Genomic DNA, 13,824 nt, shown 5'->3' with positions numbered 1-13,824 from the left:
AGATTTTTAAGTCAAGCCCATTCGTTGAAAAAAAAGTCATGAATCATAAAGGAAAAAAAAAAAAACCACCACAAAACCCCCCACCCTCTGCAATTTAATTTTTTTTTAAATTTTCATTGGGTTTTTCAATTTAACAGCATTTTTGACATTGCAAGAAATGTTTGAAAATAGCAAAATCGCCAGGAACTACAAGGCACAAATGGAATTCAGTGCTTGGTCACATGCTCCTGTGTGGTTGTGGATCTTACTGGCAGTGAGGGATCTGTGCGCATTGTGCTGTGCAGCTGGGAGCAGCCAAGATTGGCTCATTTATGGGATGCAAAATAAACCCCTACAAGTTGTTGGTGAGAGATGCCACCAGCTCAGAGATTTCCAGAGCCCGTGGTCTCACCTGTCACAGGCGCTGAGTTACTGTAGTACTGCTATCAGGTAACTCATAGGTTTGATCAGCCTCTGAATAATTCTTGTTCCTGCTGGTTAAACCTTCTCCAGCTGCTGCTGTTGGAGGAGACTGTAGCATACAGGAAAGCTTTGCTGCAGGCAGGGTGCTCCTGGCCATGCCCTGAGCACTGGCTAAATTGAAGAAAGGGAGTGAAGAGCTGTGGTATGGACAAAAAGGGAAGCACTACTGGGGATCTCAGGGAGGGTACAGAAGGAGCAGTTGAGCTTCTGCTCTTCAGGGCTCATCCTGACAAGTCTCTGTCTTGAGCTGCTTCTGAGGTTTTTCAGTAATATCTGAATTAAAAGAAAACCCGCCACACGCGCATGAAAGCTGTCAGGGTGAACTGGAAGCAAGCTGAGCAGGGGCTTATCTGCAGTGGGATTAAAACAGTGTTGTCACCCCATCTGTCCTCATCTACCTCCCCAGCTGACTTCCCTAGCGTTTGTTCTTCTTCCCTCAGACAATGAGCTCTCCGAAGCTGCCCCAGCCCTCTTTGCTCTGGATCAGCTGGGTAAGTCCATGCTCCACATATTTTCCTCTGCCTTTTTTTTTTTTTTTTTTTATATTGAGTAATTAGGAGATGACTTTAACAACAGGGCAGCTGCTAAATGCTTTTAAATCTATCAGCACCAGTGCTTCCTTTCTGTGCTGTTTTTGAATGCCATCCATCAGAGGGATGGACTAACTTGACACTAGATGCATTTGATAGCTTTCTGTCTTAAACTGATGTGGGGTTTTTTCCCTGTGGGAGGAAAGCTTTTACCTTTCTGGTGCAGAGCACTATAGGATGATGTTGTTTCTTGGCTGGGGGTTTGAAGCTTAGCCAGCAGCTGGTACTGGAGTTTCTGTGACTTTCTGGCACCTTGCAAAATGATGAGGGATTTTTCTTCACATGGGAGGCAGAAGTAGGGATGTGTAAAGCAAGACAGAAGAGTAAGACAGTCAGAGAGAAAACAATCTCCAATAAGCAATGGCAGCTGAAGACTTCAGAGGCTGAATCCATGGGGAAACCTCACCTGGTAGTGATGTCCCCTTAATCCCAGGGTCAAGATCGAAAGAGGTGTGATTCTCAGGATGAGTTAGAGGTGTTCTAGATAAGGTGTGGTGAAGACTGGAGCTGCAGGATGGGAAGCTTCTGAAGGAGGGCTTCTGGCCACCCAGCACAGGAGGTCTGATGTGCATGGAAACGGGAAAATCACAGAATCACAAAATGGGTAAAGTTGGAAGGGACCACAGTAGGGTCTTCTGGTCCATCCTCCCTGATCAAGTGCCATCAATTGCACAGAGTTGAATCCAGATAGTTCCAGAACATCTCCAGTGAGGGAGAACCCCCAGTCTCTCTGGGCAGTCTGTTCCAGTGCTTGGTCACCCACACAGTAAAGAAACTTTTCCTCATATTCAGGTGGAACTTCCTGTTCATCAGTTTCTGCCTGTTGCAGCTTGTCCTATTGCTTGGCTCCACTGAGAAGGGCCTGGCTCCATCCTCTTGACACCCTCCCTTCAGATACTCACAGACATTGATGAGGTCACCTCTCAGTCATCTCTTCACAAGGCTGAGCAGGCCTTCAGCCAGTCTTTGTAAGAGAGATGCTCCAGTCCCTTAATCCTCTCTCTTTGTAGCCCTCTGCTGTATCTGCTCCCAGAGCTCCACATCTCTCTCGTACTGAGGAGCCCAGAACGGATCAGCTCCCAACCCCTCCTGAGAAGAACATGCTGGAAAGATGCATGCTGTGCAATAAGATACACTGGGAGATATGCCAGTCTCAGGACTAGGTACCCTGCCTTGCCCTTTGGCATGTGGGACTGCTACAGCACACTGCAATGTGCATCACCTTCACATGAGCAAGAACTGGCCCTTCCTCACAGGGAAAAGGCACTCTCCTCTTCATTTTCAGGGCAAGAAATTCCCCATTGAGATATTCAAAAGCTCTCTACACGTGGACCTGGGAAATGGGCAGTAGGTGGCCCTGCTTGAGCAGGGGGTTGGTCCATATGAACTCCAAATGTCCCTGCTAAACTCAACCTTTCTGGGATTCTGTGACTACCCTGCCACCCTTGAAACCCACCTTGACCCCAGTGAAGATGATCCACTTGCATCCACTGGGAACTCACCATGTATGGCGCTGGTGGAAACTTGGGATAGGAGGGTAAAACTTCAGGAGTACAGGGAGTGGTTTTTATCAAGTTTAACTATCTCCAATGTATATTTCTGCGCTAGGAGACAGGTTCTTGGAAAAAAATGCTAGAAATACAAAAATGCTTAAAAACTGTATGTCTCACTGGTTCTAGAATGGGTGGCACATGGGGTGGTTGTCCTCACTGCCAGCGAGGATCACATTTTAAAGTAGTCTGTGTGAATTCTCTCCACTTGGTGTCAGGATAGAGACTGCTCTGGTATCCATTCACCCAGAGGAGTGTCTTAACAGGGACTGGGCATAAAGCCAAGAGCCTTCCTTTGGCTGCCTCATTCATTATTTTTAACCACTGATTGTGGTTAAAACACGTCAAATAACTTTAAAATGCATTTTCTGTGACAGAACTTACACCAGCTTCTTTTATCCTCTTGGTTTTCCTTCTCTTATTCCTTGAACAGAGTCTTTCTACAGTGGCATGTGCCCACTTCTAGCCTTGGCAAACCCTCTAGATCTTAGTATTTAGTGACAAAGAACAAAGTTCCATTTCCCAAATAACAAGTTGTGGTTAATTTTAGGAGGAACTGCTCAGACACCACTTTCCCCTGCCCAAATGTTTAGACACCCCTCAGTCTGGAAAAGATTATCCAAACCAGTGCTTATATCACCTTACAATTCCACTCTGCTTTCCAAACACAGCACAAGACATGATTACTGCATCCAAGGTAGACTAGACAGACAAAGGATATGAGATAGCAGAACAAGTAATGGAAATATGATTTCTTCTCTTGCCTTGCTCCCAGCTGGTGAGTTTTCAGCTGGATCAGTCCCCTGGCCTAAGTCAGGCCCAGCTGTCTGGTTTGCAGTGCCAGGTAAGGCAGGCAGTAAGACCAAGCACAGGTTGGAGCAGTAGAGGACAAGGCCATCCCAGTAGCACCTTGGATTTATGCTGTGAAGTGATTGTCAACCAAAGAATACCAGGTCAAAAATACAAAGCCCTGGTCAAACCAGCCACCTGAACAGCAGGAGTTATTAGTAGAGGAGCAGCAGATAAAGCAGTATTATAATAAGAATATGATGTGGCAAAACATCAATATTGTTATAAAGCATCATCAGGATAAATATCACAGAAAGGCAGGTCTGAGCAGGACTTCAGGAAAACAGATACTGCCTGCCTGGAGGCAGGGATACAGGGATATCATACATCACCCTGTGTGCAGGACCAACTGATCCTAGCAGCCTTCCTAGGCAACTCACCACAGTGCTCAGTGGAGGGGTTTCCTCAGTGTCTACTTAGATTTCCATAATTTAAGCCAAAGGCAGGCATAAGCAGGAAAAAGGGTCAGATTGAGAGTTTCTTGCCCACTCTGCAGGGGCTGAAGGGGGCATCCAATGGAGGGTCAGTGGAGTCTATCCCCTTTCTCCTGCTCATCATATCTTCCTTGACCTCTAGTCCTGTGTCCAGCTTTCTGTCAACTTGTCCCAGCTTGCTGTCAACTGCAAATATAAAAAGCTGTCATTGAATTTTGCATTACTTGTTGGAAATGCTGTTTGGGGCCAGATTCATGAGAAGTTTTTTGCATCACATCATACCATGAGTAACTAACCTCTAAGAAAAGTTTTGACCAGACACACATCCATCTTTTCATATTTTATTGTAGCCCAGGTGTTCCTATCTTGAGTATGGTGACACCACATGACGCAGTGCTGGAAGTCCCACTTATACACCAACACATACAGCATCTGCACCTTCTCATTCATCTCCCAGGTTTATCTCTTCATTGCAACAGGCCAGATGAGTCTGACAGCTCTGTTCTTGCTGAATCTATGCTGGATGTTTCTCATATTCTCCTTTTCTACATGTTTGCAAACATTTTGGTGTTCTAAAGCTTCCAATGATGGAATTAACAGTGAATGGGAAATCCCTTCCTAGCTCTCCTTTCTCTTATTGTCTCAAAGATTTGTGCTCTGTGTTGCCGTGCCTGACCTTCAAAAACCTCTCTGTGGTTTGCTGCTGTGTGAATCAGTGGCTCACCTGCACCTTGTGCATTTCTGATGTTCCTTGGAGAAGTACCCAGCAAGGGAGGCAAAAGTGACTGAGGGAGAGAGCAGCTTCCATGGAAGCAGGCTCTGAGTAAATTACAGCTGAACTGGGTGGAAAAGAGATGCTTGAAGGAAGGTACAGTAGCAGTATAAGAATTATGAATGGCATAGAATAAATAAGTGCAAGAGAGACATGGGGCATAGTGGATGCCATCCAGCAAAGAGCCACAAGGGTGATGAAGGGACTGTGGCACTTCTCCTGTGAGCAAAGGCTGAGAGAGCTGGGTCTCATCAATGTGTATGGAATGTTGTAAAAAGGTTGTAATCAGACTCTTTTCAGTGATGCCCTGTGCCAGGACCAGGGGCAATGGGCAAAACCAGAAGCACAGGAGGTTCCTTCTGAATATCAGGAAACAGTTTTTTTCTGTGACAGTGACCGAGCACTGGCACATATTTCTCAGGGAGGTTGTGGACTTTCCATCCTTGGAGTTATTCCAAAGCCATCTGGACATGGTCCTGGGAAACAGGCTCCAGGTGGTCCTGCCTGAGCAGGGCGGTTAGAGCAGATGACCTGCAGAGCCCCTTCTGGCCTCAACCAGTCTGAGGTTCTGTGAAAGAGGGAAAGGCTTTAAACAGCCCAAAGGAAGTATGTCTTCACTCAGCACACAATTCCATTGTGCAGCTTGCTGCCGCAGAATGTCCGGGGTATGTCAAAAGTATGAATGGGCTCAAAAAGGGATTAGAAAACATCAGAGGAGAAAGATGTATGAAGGGCTCTCAAACTTGATGATGCAGCTAAACCTTCTGGCTCACAAAGGGAAATGGGATCATGTACTAGAGGAAACAGCACTTGTAACGTTCTATGTATTTTCTTTGCAGTCATCTGCAGGAAAGGACACTAGGAGCTCTTAAACTTTGCAATAATCTAATGTGGTCCTCCTTGTCTTAGATCAACAGTGACTAACCAGAAGAAAAAAATAAAAACAAACCACCCTTTCCTTTCTTCATCTCCTCTCCCACAGCTTTAGCTGCTAGATTTCAGCAGATATGAATCAGATGGTGACTGTTGTGTTCCTTTTGTTCTGTAAATGATTAAAACAGAACATTTCACACTTGCTTTGTGGCCCAGCAGAGAAATGCTACATTTTCGCCTTGGCAAATCCTGAGGTGGAATTTCTGGCTATGGAGAAAGTGAGATCAGGGAGAGAAAAATTATCCCAACAGAGGAACATATGCAGACTACTTTTCTGTCTCTCCCGTGCTTGGCATATCTTCTCCCTATTTTCCATTTCCTCATCCTTCCTCTCTTTTCCACCTCCTTCCCACCCCACTGGCATTTTTTCTGCCTGGTGCTTAAAGATGATTTAATTGAATATCAGAAAAAAAGGAAGCAGACGGAATAAAAAATGCGAGGTGAAAGCCCCCAGCACAGAAAGCCCTGGGTAGAGTAATGAGAATGTGATGAAATGGAAAAATAACGTGGGAGTGGGGGGGTATGAACTCACTCTGCCAAAACTGAGATGAATATCCATAGGAGATGCAATATATCAGTGGAAACCCCTAGGACCTGCGCCTCACATTTCCTGACAGCCGACCAGAGGAGGAATTAGCTGGCTGTGCTATTTATAAGTGCACCCTGGGCATGGTCAGCTGCTGGAGGAGGTTCCCCACAACAGCAGCTTGCAGGAAATGCTGCTTTGGTGATACTGTCTGCCTGGGGAATAAACACGCCCAGAAATGAAATCCCATTGGATATAAAAGGGAAGGAAAGAAAAAGCCCCGGTCCCTGCCCTGTTTCTTCCCACTGCTTCATAACCATCCAGCTGTTTTTTCTTTCTTGTCCTGACCTCATCCCATACTGGAGCAAATCCAGGGAGCGAGCGCTCTGCTTAGCTGTCTTCTGCCAGAAACCAAAGAGGTCAAGTTATTAGAGAAAAATGAAAGCTCTTTGGCAGAACTGGAAAAACAGATGTGCAGAGATATTTCTGCTGCCTCCAAATACAATGCTGCCTATGAAATGTGTATCAGAGGCGATCTGATAAATGTGCGCGGTTGTCGGGGTAGAAATCTTAACTGCGGCTAATTATTTAGCAGGATGGGTTCCTTTGGGGCTCCAGGTTTACTGGAGCTGAGTTTACTGGCTGCCGGGTTACAAGATTACTTGAAAATCTTCTGCAGATGTGATTTAGAAAGTGGTGCTCCAATGTTTCAAGAGGAGCTGCCTCTGCCCAGTAGCTAGAAGTCTTTGCAGGACAGGTAAAGCCTGTAGCTATCAAGAAGAGAGAGGCTATTCTCCACCTGAGAAATGGTAAGAACATCTTTTATGCCCAGGGCTTTGTGGCTTTTATTAACTAAATTTGCCTGGGTGGAAGTTTCTATGCAGTGTATTCATATTTGTTGATTGAGCTCCTGCTGTGGTCTCCCCATTGCAGGGCAGCTATTTGTGCCACCCCCAGAGGTGGTGTTAACGGGGCTGGACCCCTCAGTCTGCCCATCAGCCACTGTTAAAAGCAGCAGAGGCAGCAAGAAGCGGAATTGTGCGCAGGCATTTGGGGTTGCCGCAGTGTCAGGCGGAGCGGGACAATTATTTGTTTGCTTGCAGCATTTGGAATCTGTGGGATTACACGCATGGATGGCTGCAAATGTAACGAGCATCAATGCCCGTGTGCGCTCGTGGTTTGGGATGGCTGCATCCCTGCTGCAGGGCCTCCGGGGTCCAGCCCCAGGTCTGTCAGTAGCAATTGCTCAGAGCTCCCCAGCCAGCAGGTGTTTGGGATGCAGCAGGGATGATGAGTGATGCAGGGGGCTGCTAAGGACCAAGCTGTGGTGGCACCTGGAAATGCTTCTCCCCATGCTTCTCACCAAAATCCTTGGGATATCCATGAAAGGTGTTTGTTTTTCCTAGCAGGGTGTAAAAGACACGAGACACATGGATAATGCAGGTCTCCTGAGTCCATGGCTACCAGGGAGAAGCAGGAGGCAGGCAGCGAGAATAGATGGCACTTTTGTATCCTGGAAAGAGATATCACTGTCATATCATATCTGCTGACCTTACAACTGGAGTTCTGGTGGCACTTGGTCCTGGTTGAACAGGTTAGATCCAAAAGGGATGAAAAAGGAACTTCTTTCCTACCCCAAATTCCTTAGAAGAATGAGATAAAACAAACAAACAGATAAAGGTATATTAAAATATTGGCACTATTCCCAAATTGAGGGAATGGTAAATTTTAATAAAATATATAAATAAACAAATTACTCAGTACATATGAAATTTATTAAAATGTTGGAGCTGCAAAGGAGAGAAGCTTGGGTGGCAGTTGCCTTGCCCTCCTGGGCAGACACAGCTCCCCAGAGGTTATCAGATGTATCAAACCACAAGGGATTAGAGAACTCCCTCTCCAATCTGCCATTCTTTGTGGCCACTTACCGGTTTATCAAATCAAAATGGAGTTGAACAGGAAAAAAGATTTTGAAAATCATGTGGAAATGCCCACCAGAAAATTAATAACATGAGAGAAAATTGAAACCATACTTTTACTTCAGGAGAAAAAAAGGAGTCTTGTCCTTGGGAATATTACAGCATGGTTCACCAGGTTCTTGCAAGTCTACTGAAAGACAAGCTGACAGATAATTTTTTTTCTTGATATATTTGTTCTTCTAGCACCAAAATCACCACTGATCACTTTCGCTAGGTGAAAGGGGAGCACAAACCCTGGGGCCAGAATAAGAAACAAAAATAAGCCCTTGAACAGGTTGGATCTGCTTGGCCAAGGGCAGTACAGCCAGATTGCACCCAGGCCCCCATGACACAGGCTGGGAAGCAGAAGAACCAAAATAATGTGCCCCATTTTGCCCAACCAAATGATCCAGCTGGAACATGAAAAAAGATAGTGCTTGAATTGCCACTTTGAACTGGACTCAGTGGATTCACTGACATCAGTGCCCTCATCCCACTTCATCTGCCACGGAGAACAGGCACTTAAGCAAGGGCAAAATTTCACCTTCATTTTACAACTGAGCTGGCTTGTGCTTCACCTGTGCTCATAAGCAAACCTAACCTCTCTGTGGGTGGTAAGAAAATCTGAAAAATCCAAGGCAAATTGCTCTTGGGGACCGAGGTGTCTAACTCTATTGTCAGGCTCTCCATGACTTTGCAGAGGATTTAGACATTCAAGAACCTGAATTTGAGCTTAATCTTCTCCCACACACTCAGGGTATCTGCAGATGACAAAGGAACAGAACACCTATCTCTAATCCAAGTCTGGTACCCTAAGCCTAAGTAGTTTTTCTCCTGAAGTGGTCAATGATGTGATGGTTCCCCTTGCCCCCCACCTCAAAAAGCAGCATATTTGCAATTCAGTGCTCCCCTGTTTGAGCATAATCCCAGCCTGTATTAGGTGACTTCATGGAGACAGGAAAAAGATGTTTCAGTCTCAAAGCTTCAGAAAGACATCACAGCACCTGATTGGCACCTCGCCTTGCATGCAGGCATGGAGGGAAAGGCACCTCTGAGGATGCTCTGGATACCCCAGAATGATGTTTGCTCACGTGGCAAACATCATTCTGGGGTAACTTCTGTCATGCGAGATGCTCAGATGCAGGAACTGAGGAACCTGATTTCACCACTGAATATTTTTTCCTTCTTTGCCTTTTCCCATATCCTATAGCTTCCGTCTGTCTTGCATCTGAGGAAAACCCAAACTCTGAGCAAAGCTGGGTTTTGTGATGCAAAAAAGCAATGCTTCAGGCTGCTTCGAACCACAGCACTCTCCCGGTGCCTGGAGCTGCTGGGAGTCCTCTCTGCATCCATCCAGTCCTGTGGCCATGGCACTGGGCCAGCTCCTCTCTTGCTGTGCCCCTTTATGGGGCTGTGGTGACAGTGAGAGGTTTCTTCTTCAGCCTGTTGCTGCATTTCTTCCTACCTGTCTTTATCAGTTTGGCACAGTACTGAGGAGGAAGAAGCCACCCATCAGTCCCTGGGAGAAAAAAGTACAAGTACAATAGACAATCCTGGCATCACTGGGCAGCTTGCTGGACTGAAAGAGGTTGAACCACTGAGAGGGGGAAACCCAAGCAGTGTCCTGGCAGTGCCACTTATCCCAAAAGATGCCTAGCGTATGGGACAGTGCTGGGAATAGAGTGTGTTGGGACTGCCCAACCCAGTCTGTGCCCACATCATAGTTGCAGGGATGGGATTGAAGCGCTGTGCAAACACCAGAACAGCTCTTCTGCCATGTCCCCTCTGTCAAACCCTTGGCAGCAGGGCTGGAGTGGTATGGGGAGATGGAGCAGTGAGTCACTCCAGCCCTAATGAACTCTCATCCCGTGGAGCTGGTGCGCCAAACCACAAAGACGTGTGATGGAGCAGGTGGGCAGCAGGGCAAGGGGCTGCTCTCAGGAACGTGGCGCTGAGTTTAGGAACGAAATTATATCCCCGGTCAATCCCCGACAGCCATCGATTCCTCCATGCTCAAGAAGAAGCTAGAGCTCTGGGAGACGAGGAGGATGGCCAAGGTTGATTCACAGGCTTGGGACCCGGCGAAACCCCCACCAACTGTCCCGCAAGGGACCAGGGAGTCTGTGGCGGTCTCCAGGTCGGGATTTAGATCCCGAGCACCGCCAGACATGAGGTGTGCTGCCACAAAGGCTCACCCCGGGCGTAACCTGGTGCCTTCAGTGGCTCCGGATGGGGAAGCGAGTCTCCAACCTGGGGTGCGAGACTCCCCCGACCGCGCCTCCCCCCCAACCCCGACAGGAGGGGCAGAGGGGCGGGTAGCGGCCGCCCCGCGTCGGGAGGTGCCTGGACCGGCCTGGACCCGCCCCGTCGGCTGCCCCCGCCCCCGGCTGTCCCCGCCCCGGCCCGGCCCGCGGCGGCCGGCGGAGCGCGCCCGGCGGCGGCGGGGAGCGGCGCGGATGGCAGCTGTGCTGCCGGGCACGGCGGGGCGCGGAGCCGGAGGTAATGGCGGGGAGGGAGACGGTGTCCGCGCGTCCCCGCTCGGCTGCGTGTCTGTGCGTACATGTTCGCGCACACGTGTGTCTGTCTGTGCGTGGGGGGTGCGGGTGCCCGTGTCCACGTGTGTGCCGGGGAGCGCCGGGGTGTGCGGGGGTGCCGCGGCGGGATGTCGCTTCTCATGCCCATCCGTGAGCGCTGCCGTGCCCCGCCGCCCTCCCGGGAGGATGCGGGAAGGCCTGGGCAGCCTTCCGCCGGCTCCCGGACCCAGCGCACCCCGCTGCTGCCCCGGGCTGCGTGGACCCCGCAGGCGGTGCGGGAGCGGGGCCGGGTCGGTGCTGAGCCTGCCCGACGCTCCGTCAGACCCGAGCCGCCCGCCCGGCGGGCGCCGCTGCGCCCGCTGCTCCGCTCCCGGAGTCCTCCCGGGGAATCTTCCCCGCTCCGGGAAGGCAGAGCAGCGCGGGGCGCGCCCCGAAACAGCCCCAGTCGGAGCGGGGTGTCCGCAGCATATTCTGAAGGAAGAACACGCCGCGGGTCCGCCGCCCCGGCGCTCCCGGGAAGAGCGAAGCGCCGGCCGGAGGCGCGGGGAATGTTTCCAGCGGCGCTCGGAGCGGCCGCTGCCGTTTCCGCAGCAGCGATCGCGGCGTCCCCGCGGTCCCCAGCGCCGGGCTGTCACTCGGAGCGGCCCCGGAGCACCCACCGGGGACAGCGGCCCCGTCCCGTCCCGTCCCGCGGGTACGTGGGGTGGCAGCGCCGGCCGCAGGGGACACGCAGGAGGGGCCTCCCACGCCGGGAGAGCGCTTTCTCACGTTGTTGTTGCAGGAGGATGGTGAAACGGAACTTTTTTATATTTAACCTTCCTACCCATGCAGGGAACAAATATAAACTCCGGTAAAAAAAAAAAAAAGAAGTCAGCATTGAAAGAAAAAAAAAAAAACCAAAACCCACAACGTGAATTTAACCCGAATCCTTCTGCCAGGTTTTGTGATTCATAGCTTTAAGTACAGGAAGGTCGCTGCCTGGGCTTTTTCCTCTTTCGATGGAAAGAGTTTTTTTTTTTCTCTTTCCTGGTGCTGTGCGAGCATCCCGGGAGCTGTGGGCAGCTGCCGCCAGAGACAAGAATCTGGTGGCTGAGGGTCTGCAAGGCCCTTCTTGTGCATCCACTGAGTTCAGCTTATGCCTTTTTATGTATAGAAATAAGCCTAAAAGCTTCCTGAGAGAAGGGTGGCAGTGAGCATGTGTGCTATGAATTTTCCTGAGCACGGCTAGCTGGCAGCGCCATTCCTGCTAACAGGTGTGCATGTATATAGTTATATATAGATACTAAATACATATCTAAATAGATGTAGATGTATGTTTAAGTATCTTTTTATATTTACATAGATATAGACATATATGGCTGCATACATTGTATATAAATAAAATACAGACCATGTGTATATATTTACTTTTATACATATATATGTGTATATATACGTAGTCATTTCTAATGGCCAGAAAAGCTTTTCCAAGTGTTCTATAAATACCTTATCAAAAGTGTCCAAGTGGTAAGGGCAGGGAATATTGGGTTGGCAAGAGCTCTCTCTGGGTCTGTGCTGGGTGCATGGTATGGCCCTGCATGGAGGGTCCGTGTCCTGCCCAGCCTTCCTCATCCCCAGCCATGACTGGAACAGTGGTGTGAGGGGATGAATTCACGGAGGCTTTAGGTGTTAGGTTGTTAAATAGGGGAGGTATGTGCCCCACGGTGCTGCTGAGGCTGGGCTTCCTAGTTTCCCCAGGCTGTGTGGGGCCACTGGGACCCCCCCAGTCACCTGCATGTCCGTTCTCATTTGTCCTGATGTCCACTGCTCTCCTTTTCTCTCTGTCAACGTTTGGCAGGGGAAACTTTGCTTTCCCTCTTCTTTTGGAAAGCGCTCAGCTGCTGGAGGAGGGCAGCTTCAATCCAAAGAGGCATGTGTGGCCTCTGCTAAGTCCAGATATCTGTAGGATTGGTGACAGGCCTGAGGGCATTTTCCAAGTCCTGGCCTCCCACGGTGATCTGGACCAAGCCCTCTGTGCATTAGTCCCTGGATGGAGGGATGGATACCCAATACAACTCTGGTGCTCCTTGCAAGAGCTCCTCTGTGAGGGAACGCCAGCACAGAGCCAAAGGCTTCGCTTTTCTCCAGCAAAGACACACCTAAGGGGGTTGGAAGGGATCCCAGCAGCAGCCTGGGGAGGGTCAGGCACAACCAGACTCTTCTGGTTTCAGGATTATGCGGAGATGTTACTGCTGACCATTGTAGATTTCCTTCAGGAAAGAGTCCATGGTGCCTTTTTTTCTCACCGATAAGCATGTAACTTGCTTTTAAGGCCAAGTCTGGTAGAAATGTTATTTGGTGCTAAGGCAGGAGTGTGTGCCCTGTGCAACCTTCTTGTCCTGGAAACCATTAGGAGGACAGCTGCATACTTGGATTTTCACACACAGACTATCTGCTAATGTAATAGTCCCAGTGGAAAGTTTAGTGCTCGGGAATATTTTGTGGATTTGAGAAAAATCCCAGGAGGATTTTTGGCTTCATATAGCAATTGCTTTTTGGCAGCTTTGGGATAGATGTAATCTGGTCCCCATTTGTGTCCTGAATTTTTAAATGGAACGGCCTGCCTTCCACTCAGGGCAGAAGTAGAAATAGATGGAAGTAGAAAATAATAGTAACAATAACAGCATTACCTCTAAAAAAATAAATTCTTAGGGCAACTTTTCTGTACAAATGTTGCATTTAGGAAATGTATATGTCTATTTTTGGTCATTTTAGTGACTTTTTGGGTAGGTGAGATGCTACTGTGGGTGTAAATTTCAGGTAGATCTGTAGAAGCCAGTGGAACTGCTCCAGGTTTGGATTGGTGCACACGAGAGCAGAGTTTGGCCGCACAGTAAGGTGGATCCCATTAGCGGGAGGAGGTTCTGCACCATTTGCTGGCTTCCAGTGGCCTTGTCCAGGTCAGATGTGTCCCACCACATTGTGTGGCTGTGGTTTTCCTGATGCATGTCTGTCCCAGATCTTGAAGCTGTAGCACGTCATTTTTGTGCAAAGCAGGCAATGGCAGCCAGCATGTGTCAAGGCAGCACCAGCCGAGGAGAGGGGTGATCTACAGGGGCATGGCGTGTCTCAAGGACACATAGCATGGGGTTAAATAATTGAGCAGCACTTGGGATTATCTGCTCTGACCATGTTGGTTAACGCAAATATAAACGTGCTTTAGACTACAGTAACTCC

The 13,824-nt window shown here is 49.0% G+C and overlaps 1 protein-coding gene across 2 annotated transcripts in view; it reads left to right on the top strand.

Moving 5' to 3' along the window:
* Positions 1–13,824, top strand: part of AMOTL1 (angiomotin like 1) — a gene marked incomplete at its 5' end in the record, with an annotated part of 67,649 nt that overhangs the window by 1,740 nt on the left and 52,085 nt on the right. Inside the window, one exon of one of the 2 annotated variants that reach the window (XM_084226351.1) lies at positions 903–953. In XM_084226351.1, the coding sequence (XP_084082477.1) occupies positions 903–953 (51 nt within the window). Of the gene's footprint in view, positions 1–902; positions 954–10,478; positions 10,574–13,824 lie in introns of those variants that run through there. The other variant, XM_084226352.1, reaches the window with a different exon arrangement.

This window comes from Fringilla coelebs (assembly GCF_963513975.1).
Source record: "Fringilla coelebs genome assembly, chromosome: 2".
Taxonomy (NCBI): domain Eukaryota; kingdom Metazoa; phylum Chordata; class Aves; order Passeriformes; family Fringillidae; genus Fringilla; species Fringilla coelebs.
Note: the sequence above shows the minus strand (reverse complement) of the source record. Positions and strands in the feature narration are given on the sequence as shown.